At 54.0% G+C, this 20,780-nt stretch overlaps 2 protein-coding genes, 1 long non-coding RNA gene and 2 other non-coding genes across 5 annotated transcripts; 3 read left to right on the forward strand and 2 right to left on the reverse strand.

Moving 5' to 3' along the window:
• Positions 1 to 4,099: 4,099 nt before the first annotated feature.
• LOC135409001 (uncharacterized) lies at positions 4,100 to 4,931 on the reverse strand. The gene is made up of 2 exons (XR_010427970.1): positions 4,859 to 4,931; positions 4,100 to 4,186 (listed from the first exon to the last, which is right to left on the reverse strand). It is a non-coding gene; the product is annotated as an uncharacterized LOC135409001 (long non-coding RNA).
• A 2,371-nt stretch (positions 4,932 to 7,302) lies between these two features.
• RPS3 (ribosomal protein S3) lies at positions 7,303 to 12,648 on the forward strand. Its single transcript, XM_064643956.1, has 7 exons — positions 7,303 to 7,422; positions 8,279 to 8,409; positions 8,607 to 8,700; positions 9,905 to 9,999; positions 10,615 to 10,802; positions 11,767 to 11,962; positions 12,580 to 12,648. Exons 1-6 carry the CDS (start codon positions 7,393 to 7,395, stop codon positions 11,958 to 11,960), a joined length of 732 nt encoding a protein of 243 aa, XP_064500026.1. The 5' UTR covers positions 7,303 to 7,392; the 3' UTR covers positions 11,961 to 11,962; positions 12,580 to 12,648.
• On the forward strand, positions 10,177 to 10,323 carry LOC135410542 (small nucleolar RNA SNORD15). The gene has a single exon (XR_010428731.1). It is a non-coding gene; the product is annotated as a small nucleolar RNA SNORD15 (small nucleolar RNA).
• LOC135410541 (small nucleolar RNA SNORD15) lies at positions 11,318 to 11,465 on the forward strand. Its single transcript, XR_010428730.1, has one exon. It is a non-coding gene; the product is annotated as a small nucleolar RNA SNORD15 (small nucleolar RNA).
• Positions 12,649 to 14,000: 1,352 nt separating the features above from the next.
• On the reverse strand, positions 14,001 to 20,295 carry SERPINH1 (serpin family H member 1). The gene is made up of 5 exons (XM_064643955.1): positions 20,186 to 20,295; positions 16,990 to 17,597; positions 16,675 to 16,773; positions 16,069 to 16,301; positions 14,001 to 15,912 (listed from the first exon to the last, which is right to left on the reverse strand). Exons 2-5 carry the CDS (start codon positions 17,570 to 17,572, stop codon positions 15,610 to 15,612), a joined length of 1,218 nt encoding a protein of 405 aa, XP_064500025.1. The 5' UTR covers positions 17,573 to 17,597; positions 20,186 to 20,295; the 3' UTR covers positions 14,001 to 15,609.
• Positions 20,296 to 20,780: the final 485 nt, after the last annotated feature.

Below are 20,780 nucleotides of genomic sequence, written 5' to 3' on the forward strand. Positions count from 1 at the left end.
CTCTGGATCCCTCAGGAACGTTTGATGGGTGGAGGAAAAGCTCTTCTGCAGGGATGGGGAAGCCACAGCTTCTCTGGGCAACCTGTGCCAGGGCCTCCCCACCCTCCCAGCCAGGAATTCCTTCCTAATATCCCATTTATCTCTTCCCTCTGGCAGTGGGAAGCCATTCCCCCTTGTCCTGTCCCATCCTCCTGTGCCATGGGAGCAGTTCCACCATGAACTGCCATTCCAGGGAGTATGTGGAAGAGCAGGGAGTGGCTTTTGCCCCCAGCTTTATCCCAGTGCACCCATAAATCATCACAAAATGTGGTGTGGGGGCCAGAGCAGCCTCCTCCTGCCCTCTGGTTTTTTTCCTTAAAAGCTGATTAAGAATCACTTGCTTAAGCTGCTGAGTTTCAGGTGACACCATCAGGGCAAAGTGCTCTCCTGGAAATGCCCATTAAGGTTTCAATTTCCATCCCTCTCCCAGAGCCACGGGGACAGGGTGTGAGCTGCTGGAACGACCTCTGTGAGCAGCCACTCGGTTCATTAAATAATAACGAGCCCAACAATTCCCAGCTAAATGGCACAGCCAGCGCCCTTATTTCATTTCCTGTTTTTAAAGGAAGTATAAATTATTTACTAATGTGCTTAAAGGCCTTTAAGTGAATCCAGGCAGCGAAGCAAAATCTTGTTTACTGGGCAGATGCCCAAAGGGAAGTGTTGGAGTGATGGACCCGTTCGTTGAGCAGCCACTGAACCGCTGCCAACAATTTATCAGATGGAATGGAGGTAACTGGGATTACAATGGAGTTTGGCTGGGGCTTCAGTGAGTGCTGCAATCCCTGGATTAAATCCAGAGAATATCCAGTGCAGAGCTTCTACTTTGCCCAGGGATGTTGATTTTCAAGCTTTAACCATGTTCTCCCAGGGAGGAATTCTCCTCCTGGAGATTCACACACACTTTTCACTGGAGCACAGCTATTCCTCCTTAGCACAGAGCTGTTGCTGCCCCAGTTTCAATCCTGCTCCTGGGAAGGAGGTGGGATTGGGGCAGCTGAAAGCCATCTGTGCCTGGAAAGGCACCTTCCCCTGCTGCTGGAAGGTTTGCAGGACTTAGTCCCCCGTGTTCTTGCCAAGCCAAGAAACAGTAAATCCTCCTGAGTGTGAAATGTTTACAAAGGGCCTGTAAATGTGGCCCTGACTCCTGCTCCTCCAGGCCACGTTCCCACTCCATCTCCCACCACTTCCTCGGGCTGCTCCACGTGGGAAGGAACTCACTGGACAGGGCTTGGCCTCCACGATTTCTCAGGAAGTTTTCCAGAGCTGCCAGAGAGTGGTGAGTAACTCAGCGAGGGGGGTTTGTACAACAGCAGCTGCTCCAACTGCAGCAATAAACTGTAATATTGGGGGTCTTGCTGTAAAAATCCTGCCTGAGTCAGACTTTACAAATGCATTACAGCTGGGGCTTGCAATCCATCACTCCTCTGCTTGGACTACCTACTGTTCATTTAATGCAAACTACCTCTTCTTGTCCATCTCTGCCCCGGGTTTCATTTTCCACAGCTACTCCCTGGGAAAACTCATTAGCTCTGCGGTGCCTCTGATGGAATTGCTGCTTGTAGGGAAGGGGATTTGGGTGGTTTTCTTCTCTGGGCCACTGGCCCCTGCACAGAAAGGTGGTGGAACATGGACTTAACTTGGAGGATTGACCTTGGTCTTGTTTCCTGGTGTGCCAGCAGGAGCTTTGGGTGAGGGTTCAGCTCTTGGGCATGTGGGACAGGCAGCCCGTCCCTCTGAGCATGGTGGTGACCCAGTTTTGGGAGCCCTCAGAGGCCATGTGGCGACATCAGCATCCTGCAGGTACAAGGTTGGGTCTTGTGCCCTGTCCTGTCCCCCAGATCTCATCCTGGCTGAGCAGAACTGATGGAAACAAGCATTTTGGATTGTTTGTGCTCAGATTACTCTTCTTCAGGGGAATGATGCATTTTTATTCCTCCTTTATGTGGTTTGGTTATTCCTGCAGTGGTGACCACTGGATTTCTTGGTGCTGGAGGCAGTTCTCTCCTTGCAGAGACCACGTGGGTCTCCCATAGCTCCTCTTTGCCATTCCTCAGGCCTGCAGGTGACTGGGATCTGGTGAGCCCCAAACTGGTCCTCAGCCCACAGGTCCAGGAGCCTCTGCCCCAACCCCAGGGGATTGTGGGAGCCCATCCTGTGGGGATCAGCTGGTCCCAAGCCCTGTTAGAGACCATCTCTCAGCATCAGGCCTTAGATTTATATCCAGACAGATCCTTTGGAGCAGCCAACCTTTCCTTTAGCGCCAGCTCCATCTCCTGCTCCACACAGATCCCAGGAGAAAAGCTCCCCTGCTGGGCACAGTGGGAATGGGGAGACCCTGTGCTTCCCCCTGTACCCATTTGTCCAGGGGCATTTTTGATACCCCCAAGGCCGTTCCCTAATCCTTCCTGTGCAGATCCAGCCAGTCCTTGGTGCCTGCAGAACCTCCCTTATTTTTCCCTGTGAAAGCAGCAGCAGCAAAGGCAGTTGGAGACTTCCCCGAGCAGGACAGTTGCTCCCCATCCCCACAGAAAGCACTGGGCATCCCAAAATCCAGCTGGGAAAGCCGCTGGCTGCTCTGGCCCCATCAGTGTGAAGGGCTGCCAGCCCCTCCTGCCTGCTCTGAACAGGAGCCAGGTTCCTGGGGAGAAAACCCTGGGATTCAGGCTTAATTGAGCCTGTGCAATGGCCTTCAGGGCCATAAAGCATGTCGCTGTCTGGGCTGTGAATGGAGCTGGGGGGAGGCAGGACAGCTCCCGATTCCCAGACCTGCTCCAAGCTGGCATCCCCCACAGCGAGGAAACCTGTCACTAACCCCCTGGCACCTGCAAGGGGCCCTCCCTGGGGGCACAGTGGGTTCCCTGCTGCTGCCAAGGGCCATGCCCAGGGGAACATCCCTCCTGTACATCCCTGCTTTTGTGCCTGGCTGTGGCTGTGAACTCCAAGGGGAGATCCGAGATGCCAGAGTGGGGGATGCAGCGGAAGTTTTAATGCCAGCTGGGGGCAGGTGGGATGTCAGGGGTGCCCATTCTGTGCCCTCCAGGCAGAGGGTCGTGACTAGAGCTGGAGCAGGTGGCTGCATCCTTATGGCAGCCTATGGAGGCAAATCCCAAGTCCTCGGCAGTGGAGTGAGGTTGTGCAGCAGAGCTGGGATCACTGGCACATTCCTGACTACCCCAGTTCATCCCAGGGTTCTCCCAGAGAATGAGGGAGCTATGAGGCCTGTCAGGGGCGATGCTCTTGGGACCCCAGAGGCTTCTTCCATCTTCCTGGGCAAAGAGACAAAGGGAGCTCCTGTCCCTGTGGCCAGGCAGCCTCTGCCCTCCCAGGCTGGTTCCACACAACCCTGGGAAGATGTGGGACAGCGGGGCTGCAGTTCCTGAGGGTGGCCCAGCCCTTCCCCTGCCCTGTCCCGGACACCTGAGTGTCACTCCTGCCTGCCGGGGATGTTTCCAGGCCTGCTGCACATCCAGGCCTGCACATGGGGCTGGGAAGCCACTGGGAGCAGCTGGAGAAGATTTGAGCTCTCCAAGGAGAGGGGTGCAGGCACATCACAGCTTTTCTGGAACGTTGCCAGCCTCGATTCCGGCAGAGGTGGAGCAGGGATGAAATCACAGAGTCACGGAATGGTTTGGCTTGGAAGAGACCTTTGGGGGTCATCTAATCCACGCCCCCTGCCACGAGCAGGGACACCTCCAACCAGCCCAGAATTTATCCCCGTTTGGCTGCAAACAGCACCTGGGAGCATCCCTGCATGTCCCTGGGAGCCTCCCTGGCTGCCTGGGGCAGGGGATGGATGTAGGAGGGAGGAATCTCACCTTGCTATTTGTGGAAGGGACCGAAACGTTCCCGGCTGGGAAGGCCAGGGCTTGGATCCCTCTGGCTTGACTGGGCCTTGTCTGGGGGGAGAGGGGACATTCCCCTGGTGCTGAAGATCACCAAGGCCCTGCTTTGTCCCAGGGGCCTGAGCCTGGCCCTGCTCCTCCATACTGGCCCTCAAATGCTGACACAACACATAGTTTGTCCTTACTAGGGCATGGACAAGGCGACACACGACAGGGCCGGGCTCGTCCCTCATGTTGTGCCTTTCCCTGTCTTCCCGTGATCCAGAAATACATTGGTTGAGCCCCTCCTGGGTAAACTCAGCCTAAAAAATAAAAGAGATGACGCTGTTTGCTCTGCAAGTGGTGTGGTCCCCACTTGGAGAGCAGCAGAGGGGGGTTTGTGCACGCTGGGAGGGTCTTTCCTTGAAAATTATTTGAGAGCCTGGTTAATAGGATCTTGGGCTCAAATCCCTGCACAGAGACATCCCCAGCTGCTGGACATTTCTCCCAAATCTGTTATTCTGGTGTTCTCCTGGGGTGAGGAGTCAGATGTCCCCTCAACGTGGCACAGTGCTGGGACAGTGGGATCCCCAGGTGGATCACTGGACACCTTTGTGGGCTTTTGAGTGCCATATTCCTGCCTGGCCCCATCTTCTTTCCCTGCCACAATTTGCTGCCCTCTCCTTGGTGCTCACAGGCTGGAGCAGAAAAATGAGCAGGACTTTAAATAACCCCCTCCAAAATATGTCTGTGTTTGTGTTGGATCCTTTCTGGGAGCTGGTTGACAGCCGGGCTCCAGAAACAGCAGGATGGGCCAGAGAGGGGGGAGGAAGGGGCAGGGGTGAGGGTGGAGAGAGGGAAGCTCCTCTAAGCCTCTTTGCTGCCAGGGAAAATAGGATAGTGCAGCATGCTGGAAGGGGGAAAAAGAAAGCTCTCCTCAGATTTCTCCTGTTCATCTTGGGAATGTGCTGGGAGAAGGCCACATGTGCACTCACACACTGTGTCCAGTGGAGAAATGTTGTTTGTTGGTGCTCTGCTCCATCCCCAGGGATTAGGGATGGTTGAGGGACATCTCTGGCCCGTTGACTTTAGGATCTTCCCATAAGCCCTTTTCCTGCTGTAAATCCTGGGCATCTGCAGCTCTGCCACAGCTCCTGCAGCCCAACAGCCCTTCCAGAGGGTGAAGCTCCGTGTGTCCCTCTGAGGGGTCGGATCTGGGAGCAGGGAGGGGACAGAGATGAGGGTGTCACACCCAGGCCAATCTGTGGCAGACACAGGCCTGGATCAGGTGTTGATGGTGGTTCCCACAGCACTAGGAAGGGACCAGCTCCTCCTCTGCCACCTGGACACGAGCTGGCTTTGTGTCACTGTGTCCAGGGGTGTGGGTGGAGGAGAGTGCCAGGAGCTCATGGAATGCCCAGGCTGAGTCCTGGGACATCACTGCCCCTCAAATCCACCCATGGTCCACCTGGTTTCAGCTTGGCCGCAGCCTTAGTCCCTGAAGACTGGGAAGAGATGGATGGAGGTGTAGTTCCTAATTTTGGCCAACAGGAAGTGTCTGTTGAGACATGGACTCCATAGATAATGCCTTGGGGAGCAGGGAGACAGAGGGAGTGTGTCAGTGTGTTCTGGCAGCCCAGGAGAGAGGGAAGAGAGTGGGAGCAGAAGACAGCAGGCACAGCTGGAGCAAGGATGAGGGACGGGGGTCCTGTGGTGTCCCTTCTCCCTGGAGAGGGTGGGAGAGGTTCTGTGTGGGACAGCCACGCTTGGGCAGGACAGGGAGAGCAGAGGGAGCTGGTTGGGGGACAAGCAGGATGTTTGGACGCATTGGAAGTGAGAGGAAGGTGTTTGGTGAGGGGACACAGGGCCTCCCTGTCTTTGCAAAGTGGGCTGCTCTGCCATCCTTCAAATCCTGGACAAATGAATCCCTGGGGAAGAGGGAGGAGAGAGAGAGACAGGAGAAACACGAAGCTTTTCCCGCTCTGGAAGCCGTCTCCACTGACATCTAGTGGCAAACCAAGCTTTTCCCTGGAAAAGAGAAGAGCGGGATCCTCTGGCTGATGCCCCCACTGCTCCCCACGGGCCGTGCTGGGGGTGTGTGTGTTGTACTGGTCATACTGGTCATACTGGTATTCCCTGCATGGTCATAGCCTCCAGCTGGGCCAGGGGAGGCTCAGGTGGGACATGAGGAGGAATTTCTTCATGGAAGGTGTTGCTAAACACTGGAAGGGGCTGCCCATGGAGGTGGTGGAGTTCCCATCCCTGGAGGTGCCCAAGGAAGGCCTGGCCGTGGCACTCAGTGCTCTGGGCTGGGGGACAAAGTGGGCATCGGGTACAGGGTGGATCCATGGGCTGGGAGGGCTTTTCCAGCCTCAGTGATTCTGGGATTCTGTTTGCCTGGGTACACATCTTTCCAAGAGGAGCCTTCCAGAAAGCCAAGCAGCTCATTTCAACATATTTTGGCCCTTATTCCATAGCTTATCGCCTTATATTTCTGGCTCCCTCCTGGGAGCTTTGTAAGAGCAGGGCTTCCTTTGCTGCCTCTTCCCAAATGCATTTACCCACTGGTGTTTTGGGCATTTTCATGGAATCATTCATGTTGGAAAAGACTGTTAGGATCAAGTCCAACTGTGAACTGTAACATCCGTGATAAAATGCAGTTTAAATCCCTACTTCCTACCATGTATCAACTCCAATCATTATTATTACTTATGTAATCCCCCAAAACCCCTAAACCAATTAAAAAAATCTGTTGGGACAGGAGAAGGGTGAATGACTTTAAACTAAAAGAAGATGAGTTTAGATGGGATATTGGGTAGGAATTCTTGGCTGTAAGGGCAGGGAGGCCCTGGCACAGCTTGCCCAGAGAAGCCGTGGCTGCCCCATCCCTGGAAGTGTCCAAGGGTAGGTTGGAGCAACCTGGGCTAGTGGAAGGTGTCCCTGCCCATGGCAGAGGTGGGACTGGATGAGCTTTAATGTCCCTCCCAACCCAAAGCATCCTGTGATTCCTGGGTAACAGCACAGCATGCTCTGACAGCAACGATCGGGCAGAATGGGTATAAACCCGGGTGATAATATATGATGTTATATGATGTTATATGATGTTATGTGATGTTATGTGATGTGTGATTATATATTATATTTATTATATTATATTATATTATATTATATTATATTATATTATATTAATTATATTATATTTGTATTATATATTATATCATATCATATCATCATATAATATCATATCATATCATATATCATATATCATATCATATCATATTCTATTCACTGCTGACTCTCGTGTCCGTTCACACCGGGTTTAGACCCCGTTTAACCCCGGTTTAGCGCGCCCAGCCGAACCTGGCAAGGCGGGCGCACCTCCCCAACATGGCGGCGCGGCAAAAACTACAATTCCCATCGTCCTCCGCTCTTCCCCACGTGACCGCGGCCGGCCAATGGTGTGCGGCAGAGGGCGGATATAGCCCAGGGGGTGGGAGCGGTCCCCCCTTTCGGCCGGGCCCGGCTCAAGATGGCGGTGCAGATCTCCAAGAAGCGCAAGGTGAGTGCGGCCGCCGCGCCCGCCCCGACCCTTCGCGGGCGCTGCCGCAGCGCCGGGGGAGGCTCGCGGGGCTGGCGGGGCGGGGGCACGGCGGCGGGTTCGGTGGGATGGCGGCGGATGCGCGGGGATGGCGGCGGATGCGCCGCGGCGGCCCCGGCGGGAACATGGCGGCGGGGTGTGAGGGGGCGCTTCCACACGGCCCGGGATGGGGCCGGGACACCACGGACCTGCTTGTTTTCCCCTTTTCAGTGGGGAGGGTTTGGGGGTGGTGGTTCTGTGGGTCGGGGGGGCCTGTCCTGGGGAGGGAGGGAGCGAGCTTTGGACTGTCAGGAGGGTCCTGTGGGGCTGGGAAAGGGATGTAGCCCCGCTAATTCCTTAATCTATGGACGAATTAAAGCACTGCCACGGGGCAGCAGCGAGCTGCGGTCCCAACGTGGAGGATGGCTGTGGAGGGGGTTGGTGCTCCCGCCCTGCCAGGCTCCGGTGGGTGCCCTGAGCCAGGGCTAAATGGGCTCTAATTTAGCCCGATGTAAACGGCCACGAGAATCAGCAGCGAATGGAATATAACAGATCACTGATAGTTCACCCCGGGGTTATACCCACCCTGCCTGTCAGAGGATCCTGTGCTGTTCTCCAGGAATCCCAGGATGGTTTGGTTTGGGAGGGACCTTAAAGATCATCCCATTCCACCCCTGCCATGGGCAGGGACGCCTCTGACCTATACCAGCCACCTACTAGGAGTGCATTATCCCTGGGAACTTCAAGAATAAGTTCTCTCCGTGGGGGGGAGAGACTGCCAGGCAGCAGGATGGTCTTGGGGGTGTAGAGAGCTTGACTTTGTCCGTTTGTGTCTCAGTTTGTCGCTGATGGGATCTTCAAAGCCGAGCTCAATGAGTTCCTGACGAGGGAACTAGCTGAGGATGGATACTCCGGCGTGGAAGTCCGGGTCACTCCCACCAGGACTGAGATTATCATCCTTGCCACCAGGTAACTGAGCTGCTGCTGCCTCACAGGGGCTGAAACTTGAAGTAGGAAACGTTGCTACAGGAAAAAGATCCTGAATTGATGTTTAGTGACCCAGCAGTGTAGCTTGCTCACTGAACTGAGATGCTCTGGAATTCTTTGGGCTGGTTCCAGGCTCACCTGGGGACACTTCTCTCAGTTGTGCCGTTTCTTTTTCCCAGGACTCAGAATGTCCTGGGGGAGAAGGGGCGCCGGATCCGGGAGCTGACAGCGGTGGTGCAGAAGAGGTTTGGATTCCCCGAGGGAAGCGTTGAGGTAAAGCTGTCTGGGTTGGAGCAGCAGGAAGGGGGTCCTACAGTTGGATTTGTAAGGACAGGATGATGTTTAACTCAGAAAACTTGGGGCATTTTTAATGTTGTCACTTCAGCTGCTTTTCTCTGCTTTCCCAACAAGGAGGATGCAGATAAAACTTTGTAAATGCACCTGTAAATATTTTGTAGAGAGTGTTGTCCCAATATTGAGGTGAGAAGGCTAAACCCGTAGTGTATTTCTTCATTGCTGTTACCCTTATCAAATTATAATGCTTCTGTCCTTACAAAGAAATTCTGCAGAAGGATCTTTGAAAAATAGAAAGTAATTTCTTTTAATGTTTGAGATGATTCCCTGCTTATTTTAGAGGGGTTGGACTAGTTGTCCTTTAAAGGTCCTGTGCAACCCAAACTATGCTGTGATTTCATTCCATAAAATCTGCTGCTCTAAAACAAATTAGAGAGGGAGGGAGGGGGAATGTGTATTCTGGGAGGGTGCTCACATGTATTCCTGCTTGGCCAGTGTTGCTGGATCACATTATACAGGGGAGGTTGCTGATTGTCTTCAGCAAATGCTTAAACATAGAGAATTTGTTATTCCCCACACATCACGTTGGGAATAACAAGTTGGAATGTCTGCTGCTTCTGGACTGTCAGCCCTTGGTCTCTTTGAGATTTTGGATTTGATACAACTCTCTCTCCCAGCTTTTCAGAATCAAAGGGGTTTGGTTTTAATCTTTAAGCAGACTTCCTTGGGTGATGTGCTAAACAAAGGAAACCCAGTGATCCCTTCTGTTTTGGGGCTGTTTGGAGCAGCAGCTCTTTAACGCTGCACCATGGATGTTGGAATAGTCCTCTGGCTTCCCATGGAGTGTCTCAGCCCTGCCAGGAGTAGGAGACAGACAGCAAGGGATTCCAGGAGTGGAGTGTCCCAGGGTGAAGCTTCTGTCTGGAAATGTGGCAGGACTGACTGCCCTGGGGTGGAGGATGGGGCAGGGAGTAGAATGAAGCTCCCGTGTTAATGTAGAAGTGTCCCAGACCAGGTTGGACAGGGCTTGGAGCAACCTGGGCTAGTGGAAGGTGTCCCTGCCCGTGGCAGGGGGTGGAGTGAAAGGGTCTTTAAGGTGCCTCCCAAGCCAAGCCAAGCCATGCTGTGGTTCTGTGATGCGGTGCCTCAAGCGCAGCCTGCCCTGAGCTCTCTGTCCCCGCAGCTCTATGCAGAGAAGGTGGCCACCAGAGGCCTGTGTGCCATCGCCCAGGCCGAGTCCCTGCGCTACAAGCTCCTGGGAGGTCTGGCCGTGCGACGGTGAGTGCAGCAGCTTACACGCTTACTTCTCGTAGCAATTACCTCTTTCTAGCATAAAAATTGCAGGCTTGGAGTAGATGAGATTGCAGGTTGTCTGCCTGCCTTAAAGCTTGCATGTATCCCTTTGTGGAGGAGCGAGGCGGGGGCTCAGGTGACAGTGGCCCTGCTCTCAGCTCCCTTCGGTGATGAGCCGATGACGAGTCAGATGCAGGTGGCTCTGCCTGAGGTACCTCTGTGGGGTCACGTTCTGTGATGCTGCATGAGGGCCTTCAGCAGGAGCCTCCTGTCACCAGTGGATGATCTGGAGGCATTTGTCTGAGAAGGGACGGGGTGGATTGTCCACCCTCAGCTATGGAGCCGTTTCTGTGTCACTGTCCCCACAGTCTTACAAAGTCACAACAGTTTACTCAAGCTGGGCTTCACAGTACTAAAATGGCGTGGAGATTTTTGCTGCTTTGCCCAGCACTGACAGAGCTTTGGCTGCAGAGCTGTGCCTTCAGAAGGCTTTTTACAAGCAGAAGTTGAAGCGGGATGGGCAGTGCTTGGAATTGTGGTCCCAGATCCCTGTGGATCTGGGCAGTGGGCTCACGGCGTGGCTGTTCCCTGTCCCTGCAGAGCCTGCTACGGAGTCCTGCGCTTCATCATGGAGAGTGGGGCCAAGGGCTGTGAGGTGGTGGTGTCTGGGAAGCTCCGAGGGCAGAGGGCCAAGTCCATGAAGTTTGTGGATGGCCTGATGATCCACAGTGGAGACCCCGTGAACTACTACGTGGACACAGCCGTGCGTCACGTCCTCCTCCGGCAGGGTGAGTGCCACAGCCAGCTCCATGGGCTTCCTTCCCAAACTGCTTTTGGGAATGGGCAATGAAGGGGCCTCCAGCAGCCAGTGGAATTTCGGGTGGTCATCCCAGGGCATCCACTTCTCTGGTGGTGGGGTTTGAATGTTTCCAGCTGAGAATGTGGCCGTAGATTTTCCAGATACTCTCACTTGAGCCCTGGGGCCTCTGAGGTAGGTAAGAAATCAACTTATAAATTAAACACTTATAAGACTGGGATTAAGAGCTGTTGGCAGTTTGCATCCTGGCTTTCCTGGTTCTTCGGGATGGGCAGAGAGAAAGTGGATGCTGCAAAAAGGGCGAATGCCAGCCAGTTCTCCCCCGTAGCTGTGCCCTGGCAAGTCTTCCCAGCTAAACCTGCCTCCTCTTGCTCTTCCCCATGGTAAAACACAAATGACTTGTGCATCTTAACTGGCTCTGGGGTATTTAATTGCAGAATTCCTGGTGTAGGGATGGAGCTCAGCCAGGGCTGTTTCCCACCTTCCCTTCGGTGATGATACGATGACGAGTCAGAAGGGATGACCCTGTGTCACTGCAGCCCTGTCAGTGCCACGTTCTGTGGGGCTGTGCTGAGGCTGCCTTGGCCAGGGTGTCCTGCTCATTGGATGATTTAGAGGCATTTGTCTGAGAAGGGATGGAAAAAACCCGGTGGAATTGCCTGGGAAAACGAGCCTGAGTTATCCCGGGAAGATCACAGAGTTTAGAACCAGGGTGAGGCTGAGCTGGGGGTACAGCTGCAGTTCCAAGCTGAAAGGCAAGGGGTTGGATAACTTTGGATCTTGCCTGTGTTTAAATTCCTCATAGTACTGCTGATGTAAATTCCCAATAATAAGATTTCTAAGCTATAGCATGGCTGTGTTACAGTGTTGGCAGGAGATACTTTGTGACCTTCGTGCTCCTCCGTGTCAATGTGTTGTCCTGTCCCTCTCTGCAGGAGTACTGGGAATCAAAGTAAAGATTATGTTGCCTTGGGACCCAAGTGGAAAGATTGGCCCCAAAAAGCCTCTGCCAGACCACGTCAGCATCGTGGAACCCAAAGAGGAGATCCTGCCCACCACCCCCATCTCAGAGCAGAAAGGGGGCAAACCAGAGCAGCCAGCCATGCCTCAGCCTGTGCCCACTGCCTGAGGGTAAGTGCCTGCAGGCTTGGGGGAGGGAGAATCCATGTGGGAAAGGTGCCCTGCCACCAGAAACTGCTGTCAGGCAGCTGGGATTCTGGGAAGACAGGCTGGGTTGGGTTTGAGCAGTGCCCTGGATGAAGAGGATGTGGTTTAAGGCATGTGGCAGAGCAGCTTCAGGGAAGAGGAGATGATGAATCTGAAAGGGAGTATCCCTGTCCAAGTGCCCTGTTCCGTGTTGTGCAGCATGGATTTGGGAATCTTGGGTCTCAGTTGGAGTGACTTGGGACATACATGTTTGAGAAGGGTTTGGTGCCTTGGTTGTGTTATACCCCCCAAATAGCCCCCCTTCCCTGGGATCTAGTTTGGGATAGTCTTGGGAGCCATCAAGCACAATGTGTAGGCTGGTTTTGTAAGGAAATAATCCCAGTTTGAAATCCTGTTTAAGGAATCTGACTGGCAAGATCTGCCTCAGTGGGAAAAGTGGGATCACTGGCCAAAGTGCAGGAAGGGAGAAATTCCATTTAATTTGGAAACTTGGAGCCTGTTTGTTTGTTCCATGTTTGAGGTAGGACAATAGTTATGGAGAAGTTTGGCACCAGCTCACTCTGTTTTGTTCTTTGTTGTAGGGTTTGTCCCATGTGGAACCAGAAGCTTGGCTGTCCTGAAAACATCTCTTAATAAAATCACAAAAGACAGTGTTTGTGAAGGTGCTTTTTCTTTTTGTGCAAGATACGCTCCAGGAAAACCTTGCTCCCACTTTTGGTGTGGAAGGAATTGTGTTGCATTTCTTCCAGCTTGTTCCTTATGGGATGAACTTCAGCAGCTCCTGATCCAAAGTGGGGATAAAATGCTGATTTTTAGGCAGAGCTGGAGCAGCATTTGATTTGTTTAGAGGGTCATGACTCACAAACATTCCATGAACTGGAGTACTGTACTGGGGGCTCTTCCATTCCAGTGCCTTACCCAAGGTTTCCAGAAGGGGGAGCTTTTTTAGGAATATCCAAGGGAATTGCTGTAGTTTGTACCTTTCTGGCTTCAGTTGAACTATTATTATATTCTACTTAATGCTTTTATCACCTCTGTATCCATGGCCCCTGTCACTGGAAAGATGTTTGGGATGTGACTTCCCCATTATAGGATCATCTCTATTCCTTCCAGGAACAGATGCAGCTCCTTTTAGGGTCAGGTAATTTGAGATGGGAATATCTGGTGGAAGTCTGGGGCAGGAATGGGAAGGGACCCATCACAAGAGGTGATATATGTTTAGATTTTGAGGAATTCAGAGCCTGGTTGTTGCATTAACAAAACTTGTACCACAAACTTTGTTGCTTTCACAGCCAGATTTCCATTTTCAGGAGGTTTCTCTACAGGAACTTAGGAACTGGAATTCTGCTGGTGTCAGGAACTGGGCTGTGTGGCAGAAACAAGATGTACCTTCTCAGGGTTTGAGTGAGTCTCATCTCAGGTTTTTTTGCACACCTCTGAGTGGAAAGCTTGAAATATTTAGTAGTAAGTAATACCAACATTAATTATTGATTTTTTTAAACCTGAATTTGGAAAAAAAATCTGGAAATATTAAAGGTCACAGATGAGCTTTGTCACTTTGGAGGAGCAGGAAATGTGTGAAAGCTGGGAGAGCTGAAGCAATAAAGAGTGACACAGCTTTGCATGTTGTCTCTAAATTCTTAAACACCCCAATCTGCTGGAAATTATCCCATAATGGTCAAGGTGATGTTTTCCCTAGGACAGAAATCCCTGAGGATTTAAAGTTGCTTGGAAGGTGAGCTGGGGGTCAGATGAGCTCAGGGAAACTTTTAATTTCTTTTCAATATTGCTATTCCAGGGTGGATGTTGGATCCAAAGATGTTGGATACTTGGGGTTCCAGGAGCTTAAAAATTCCCAGTGCAGCGCAAAGGTGACCTGCTAGAAGTGTTCTTTCTTCAGGATTGTCCTGTCATGGGAATTCACCTGTTGCTGTGCATTGAGGGTAATTTTTGTCCAGGTATGGCAAGGAACCTCCCCAAGTTTATTTTAAACTGCCAGAGATTCATTGAAAAAGTTTTATTGCAAAATTACACATTTATGTCACTGTGTGGCACAAGACCAGACAATAAAAGCCCTCACACACCTGCATCCACATGATGCAAATAATTCCCAACATCCCACGGTGTGTTCCTGCCTTGCCCACCCCTCTTACCCCCCCTCCCCATCCTCCAGAACCTTCTGCAGCGTGTGGGGTCAGTGCTGACTCACCGGGAAGTGTCCAGGCTTCCTGGGCATTGGATGCATCCCTGGGATTGCCTCCTGCCTCCCACCACAGTGGGGAAAGCTGGGAATATGCAGTACTGGGCTTCTAAGACAGCAAGGAAATGAGCAGGGAAATAAAAATCAAAGCCATGTGGTCGGTCCGTGGTGCTTCCAAAGAACTGGCACTGCCCTCGGGATGCACTGAGTTCCCTCCTTCCAATAATCTTATTTGCCACGTGAGGTGTGTGAGGTCATGGCCAGGCTTACCTGGAATGCCGGTGGGATATTACAATATCCCTTAAAAAGAAGTCAGGAATAGCCTCCAAGTCTAGGCTGGCTCAGGCTGTGACACTTTAGGCTAATTATCAGCCATAAATATAATATAAATACATTTGGGGTTGAGCCTGCCCTCACCCAGGCCAGCAAACGGAGCTAAAACACCACGGAGCTGCAGCAGAGGAGCCTTGGGAAGTCAGGCAAGAGCAGCTCTCAAGCTTTGTGTTTAAACAAGGAAAAGCCAGCCAGGAGGGCCTTGGCTCAGCCCTGCTCCAAACTGGGATCACCCTCACAGTGGGAACTCTTCCCAGCCCTACCTGCTGATGCAGGAGCACCAAGAGATGTGGAGTTCTGGGCCTGGTACAGGGTGTTCAATGCCAGGGGTGATCCCCAGAGAGGTGGAGTATTGAAGGGACCTCAGGTTTATTTTCTAGGAGTCCAACCTGCCCTTGGGCCTCTCCAGGAAGTGTTGATCCAAGCTGGCTTTGGTGTCCTACCCAAGGATGACCCGCTGTGGGTGCAGCATCCAGCACTCCCCCAGCCTGGGTTAGGCAGGACAGAAGGGCACAACTCCATGAAACCTCCCTTCTCCAGCTGTCCCAGCCCTGCTCTGCTCCCAGGGCCCTGGAGGGGCTGGACTGCACAACTGGCCCTCGGTGCTCTGCTGCAAACCACTGAGGAGAGAGGAGAGAAGCAAGAACCAACAGCAAAGCGACCAGAGCAGCTCTGGAGCGGTGCCACGGGGCATCCAAGCAGGAGAAAAGCAAGTGGCGGGGACACAGAAGTGTTTGGGAGGGAAGGTGGTCGCAGCAGGAGGCATAACTAGTGCAGGGAGGAGCTGGGCTTCAACCTGGACATCTCCCTGAGGATGCCAGTTCCCTTCCACTGCCGGTGACCCTCTTGTGCCAGACTCCCCTGATCCTCTCCGGAGGTGGGTTTGTGCAGCAAGGATTTGGGGGGGTGAGGTAAAGTGTCTGCTGGTTCCTCATCACAACGCACCCTGGTCTGAATAGCACCCATGGTTCGAGAAGGATACAAAAGAGTGTTGCCCCTTGTTCGAAATCGCCCACTAAAAACACACACAAACCAAAGCTCTGGAGAAAACAAAAAACCCACCAAAACCACCAACCCGCTACAACTCATCCCGCATCTTGTCACCCTTGGGCCTCACGAGCCGGCCGATGAAGAGGATGGAGTTGGTTTTAGTGTCCTTGATCATGAAGATGAAGGGGTGGTCGGCGTAGAACAGCTTGGGGTTCCTCATCTCCTCGCGCCCGTAGATGTCGGCGTCGTAGGGGTTCCCGTCCGTGTCCCACTCCAGGGCGGCCGCGTGGAACACGTTGGACAGGTAAAGGTCCTTCTTGCCAGAGATCTTGGACAGGTCAGCCTTGGTCTTGTCAATGGCTTCTGTCAGGCCCAGGCCACCCAAGTGTTTCTAGGAGGAGAAGAGGGCTGAGCGACCCTCCCGGAGGTGATGCGGCACAAACCCTTCCCAGCCACGGCTGCTGGGAGGAGGATCAGGCACAGACAACCCGTCCTGCTGTCTTCCCCCCTATCCCAAAGAACTGCTCTCCTTAAGGACCCCCCTTACCTGAAGGTCATGGCTGACTTCCAGGACAACTTTTGGCAGCGAGATGGCCACTGATCTCTTCTTCATCTTGCCAGCCCAGGTCTTCAGCTGCTCCTTGTTCAGCAGTTTCTCAACCCTCTCCAGAGGCTCCACATGGTTTGGCATGATGAAGATCATGCTGGAGAGCTTGTGAGCCAGGGGCATCTCCACCACCTGGAGCTTCTCTGTCTCATCATCATAGTAATTGTAGAGACCTGGAAACCAGAAGGAGGAAATGGTGAGATGTGGAGCAGAGGTGAAGCTACACAAACCTTGTGAGTTCACCCTGGACTTTCCCTGACCAGCAAGGGAAGTGAGTCTGGACCATTTTGGGAACTGGCCCAGCATTTTTAGAGTTGGCTGTGACTCTCACTGGCGCGATGAGCCAGGATTTATTCCCCACAGCCAATAGTAAACACAGATTCTCTGCTCACAGGGAGATGGAATCTGCAGAACAAACACATCCTGCTTTGTTCTGACTTATTCCCATGGGGCCAGAAAATCTTGGAAGCAGTTGGAGAACTGGGCAACAGAGCAGCAACGAGTGTAACTCTGGTGGGTTTTGGTGTGGGGCAGGTTTGCACTCACCTGTGCGGTGCATCATGGGCACTCCCACGGTGTAGGAACGGGTCACCATGAACCCACGGTTGTCCACCATCTTATGATGGAACTTCTCATCCCAGTGAGCTGCAGGAGAGAGAGAAATCCAGTAAGAAAAGGGAATGGGGGTAATTTCATGCTCTGACAAAGAGCCTCCAGCACACCCAGGATTTGCCCACCTTCCCTTTGGGCTGCTGGATGATCTTTAAGGCCCCTTCCAACCCAAACCCTTCTTCTATGGTTCTTTGTTGGCTCAGGGTGGGTTTTGGGCCACTCGTACCAAGACCCGAAGGCAGAACTTACGCTTGAAGAACATGGCATTGACAATGAGGGCCCCGTCCGTCTTCTCCACGTCCTTGGTGACCTCAGGCAGTTTCCCATCCGTGGTCTGTGCCGCCCACTCGTTGATGGACTTCAGGGCGCTCCTCTTGTCACGGAAGTTGATCTTGGAGTGCTCGTAGTTGTAGTGCTTCTTGCTGTTCTTCACGAAGTCATCGGCAAAGTTGATGGAGGCGGGGCCGTAGAGGCGGCTCCCGATCTTCCAGGTGACGTTGCGGGCGGTGCTGTTGCTGACCTCGTTGAGGAGCTCGGACAGCCCGCTGTGCACGTACTCGTCGTTCAGCTTGTCCGCGCTCAGCACCGCCTTGGCCTGCGACGCCGTGCCCGCCTTGCCCCCGAGGGACACGAGGCCCAGGGAGGAGGCCACGACCACGGGGGACAGCAGGATGTTCTCCATGTCCTTGTCCTTGGCCATGGCGTGGTAGAGGTTGAAGGCCAGCGTGGTGCTGCGCTCAGCCAGCGTGGTGGCCTTGTCGCTCAGCTTCCTGTCCTCCGAGGGCACGGCCGCGGCCAGGCCGCACAGGGCCAGCCCCAGCACCATCCACATGGCTCCAGCTGCTCCCAGCGCCTGCCTGGCAAGAACAACTCACCGTCAGCACCATCCCAACCCTGCCTGGAGCACTCAGAGATCCCAGAGAAACCCACTCCCTGGGTCCAGCGACAGGCACAGCACCAAGGCTCCCCTTGGGCTGCAGCAATCCCAAGTCCACAGTGGGATATCCTCTGTGCAACAATGAATCTTTGGGAGACCAGCTATTCCGAGCCTGTGCATTTGGAATGGGAGCTTCCTTACCAAGGACTTTGACTGTATTACTATCCATGCACTGTAAAGGACTGAAAGAGGGGCCAGGGAATGGAAGCAACAGGTATTTCTGAGGTGATTCCAATAGGACAAGGGGGAATGGCTTTAAACTGGAAGAAGGCAGGTTTAGATGGGATGTTGGGAAGGAATTCCTGGCTGGGAGGGTGGGGAGGCCCTGGCCCAGGTTGCCCAGAGAAGCTGTGGCTGCCCCATCCCTGGAAGTGTCCAAGGCCAAGCTGGAGCAACCTGGGACAGTGGGAGGTGTTCCTGCCCACGGAAACCTCTGCCCTGGTCAGGGAAAGCTGGAAGCAGGATGTTTCTGCTGCTCAGGGGCCACACAGCAGAGCTGCCCCTTGATCCAGGGGTATTGCAACCAGCGACAGGGACTGTCCTCTCTTGGACCAGCTGGTCCCCAAGTCCTCAGCTTCCTTGGCACTAGATGGAGCACATGAGCTTCCACCAGGCCAAGTCAGAGGAGTTCCTTAGAGAAGATCCAACATTGCCTGCTCAGCTCTGGTGGTTTTAGTTTTGCCTGTACAGCCCTGCCAGGGAGGTCCCAGGGCAGACGGAGGTGGTGGACCCTCATTTTCCACACCAGAGTTCACGCCTTGAGTAGAGGCATCTCATCCCAATGTAGGGGATGAGCAAGGGCTCCGAGCCACCAGCTTTGCTAAATCTGCAGCCTGCCCAGCCCTAAATGCCTGAAAGCTCTTTGGAGCTCATCCCACCTGCCTGCAGAGCTATAACGTGTCCCCATACCTTCCCTCCCTCCTGCTGCTTCAGCAAACCTTCCTGATGGCAGCTCCTTGGGGCTTAAATTCCACCACCTTCAGCTTTTGGGTGAGGACAGGCATGCCCAAGGTTATGGTGAAGTTTCTTTTCTTGGTGTTCCTCTCCTCCCACCCTGCTCCCGGCCAGCTCCTGGTGTGGGGACGCAGGGAAGGGCTGCAGAGGAGCAGCTCCAGGGTTAAAGGCTCCAGAGCAGGAAGCGAAGGGCCCGCTGGGATTCCACATGGAAGGAAACACGCAGCACAGCCCCGGGCACAGAGTGCGCAGCTGCACCGGGGACCCTCTGCCAGAGTGGGAATTACGTGGCCTCGGAGAGGGAGGCGGTTCCTAGCCTAAAATCCCCTTGGGAGCAAGCCCTCCCTTACAGGGAACAGCCATCCCAGCCACCTACAGAGCAAAGACTCGTGCAACAAGCTCCAAACTGCCCCTGACACGCTTTGAAAGCGCAGGCACATCTAAAACCTTCGGCTTTTTATTTCCCTTTGATTTCTAAAGATACCTTGAAACTCTTTCATAGTGAGGTCAACGTTTGCCTTTTTCATTCTGAAAGAAAACAGATACACGGAGTAGTTCTCTTGTGAGCAAAGAGTGGCTCATCCTCAGCTTAAAAAAAAGCTTTGTTACTTCAGAGACGAGCGACAAATTTGGCTCCGAGCTCTGGGCTGTGCCCAGTGACGCGGCCCCGCGGTGCCAAGACAAGAGAAATTTTGCCCATTCTTGGAGATTATTGGGGAATTCACAACCCAGGGTGAAAACCGAGGGAATCTGGGGAATGCACAGCCAGCGACATCCTCTCTCCTGCTCGCACAGCCCACCCCCGGGGGGACGCCCAGTGCCAGCGTGGCATCGCAGAGACCTCCCGTGGCATTCCAGGGACCGCCGTGGGCACCCCCCGTCCCGCAGGACTGGGAGGTGCCATCGCCCGGGATGAACGGCCAGAGGCACCCGCCCCGTTTGCCCCGCGAGCAGGACAAAGGCACACAAAGAAAGGCCGTTCCCGTGTCACCGCAGGGATGTGACACTTGGCCAAGGCCAGGCTTAGTCCGTCCTGCGCAGAGGCTGCAGGCAGAGCGCTCCTTCCCAGGCTGGGCCGGTGCCCAGGGTCCCGCAGGCTCCCAGGCTGAGCAGGAGCTGGACGCTCCTCCAGCACCATCCCACCCCAACTAAAGCTTCCCTTTATCCCCCTCTTCCCTTTTGCCACGCCCTGAAAGTTTCTCCCGGCTGCAGAAACCAGGGGTGCAGCTCCGCTGGAAGCACCTCTGGCAAACTGGAGGTGATGGGGGGGGGGGGGGGGGGGGGAATTTATAACATATTTTATATCTCTCAAAAAGCCCGAGCCAGCTCACGGGGGAGTCTGTACCCTCCACTATCCCCCCTTCATCCCAGTGCAACCTCTACCCCCCATGCACCCCGTTCTCCCATGCACCCCCTTTTCCAATGCAATACCCCTCTCCTCCCGATTTTTTTCCCCGATGGGGCCAACCAGGAGGATGCAGGACCCCAAAAATACCCCCATCCTGCTGCAATCCCCGCCTGCCAGCCCGGGGTCCCCCGGTCCCCCCCGCTTACCTTTGGGGTCGGGACGCGGTTTCTCTCGGCTCCCCTGTGCACCTCCCGGGCCGGCGGAGGGGGTATATAAGGGGCCGGGGAGAAACTTCTGGAAAGTTGGTTAAACCCTCTCAAAAAAAGCTCGGGAGGGAGAGGAAGGGGAGGATCCGTCCCGGCTCTCCCGACCCGCCGCCAATGGCGAGGGAGCGCCGGCCCCGCGGCCGCCGAAGGGGGGTCCGCAGGGATGGGGGGGGATGCGCCGGCCCTGCTCTGCCCCTGCCCGTCCCCGTCCAGGCCCCGCAGCAGGGATTTGGGAAGCTGTTCCCTGCCAAAACGGTGCTTTTGCGTTTTTACGGGGCTCTGGTCCCTCTTATTTCCCTCCCCCTGGCATCTCCTGCAGCTGCATCGTTGCTGGCACTGAAGGTGGTGATATATTGAATAGTTTTTTTTGGGGATGTCATCACCCACGAAGTCAGGGGTGATGCAAAGGGCTTCAGCCACGAGCAGAGCAATGACAGACACTGAATGTTTAACATCTGTCCCTGGCTCAAGCCACATCCTGCCTTCTGAAATGTCCCTCTCATTGGTGACACCCGAGAGAGAGAAGAGGCTCCAG

The sequence above is a fragment of the Pseudopipra pipra genome, chromosome 2, assembly GCF_036250125.1.
Source record: "Pseudopipra pipra isolate bDixPip1 chromosome 2, bDixPip1.hap1, whole genome shotgun sequence".
Classification (NCBI taxonomy): Eukaryota; Metazoa; Chordata; class Aves; order Passeriformes; family Pipridae; genus Pseudopipra; species Pseudopipra pipra.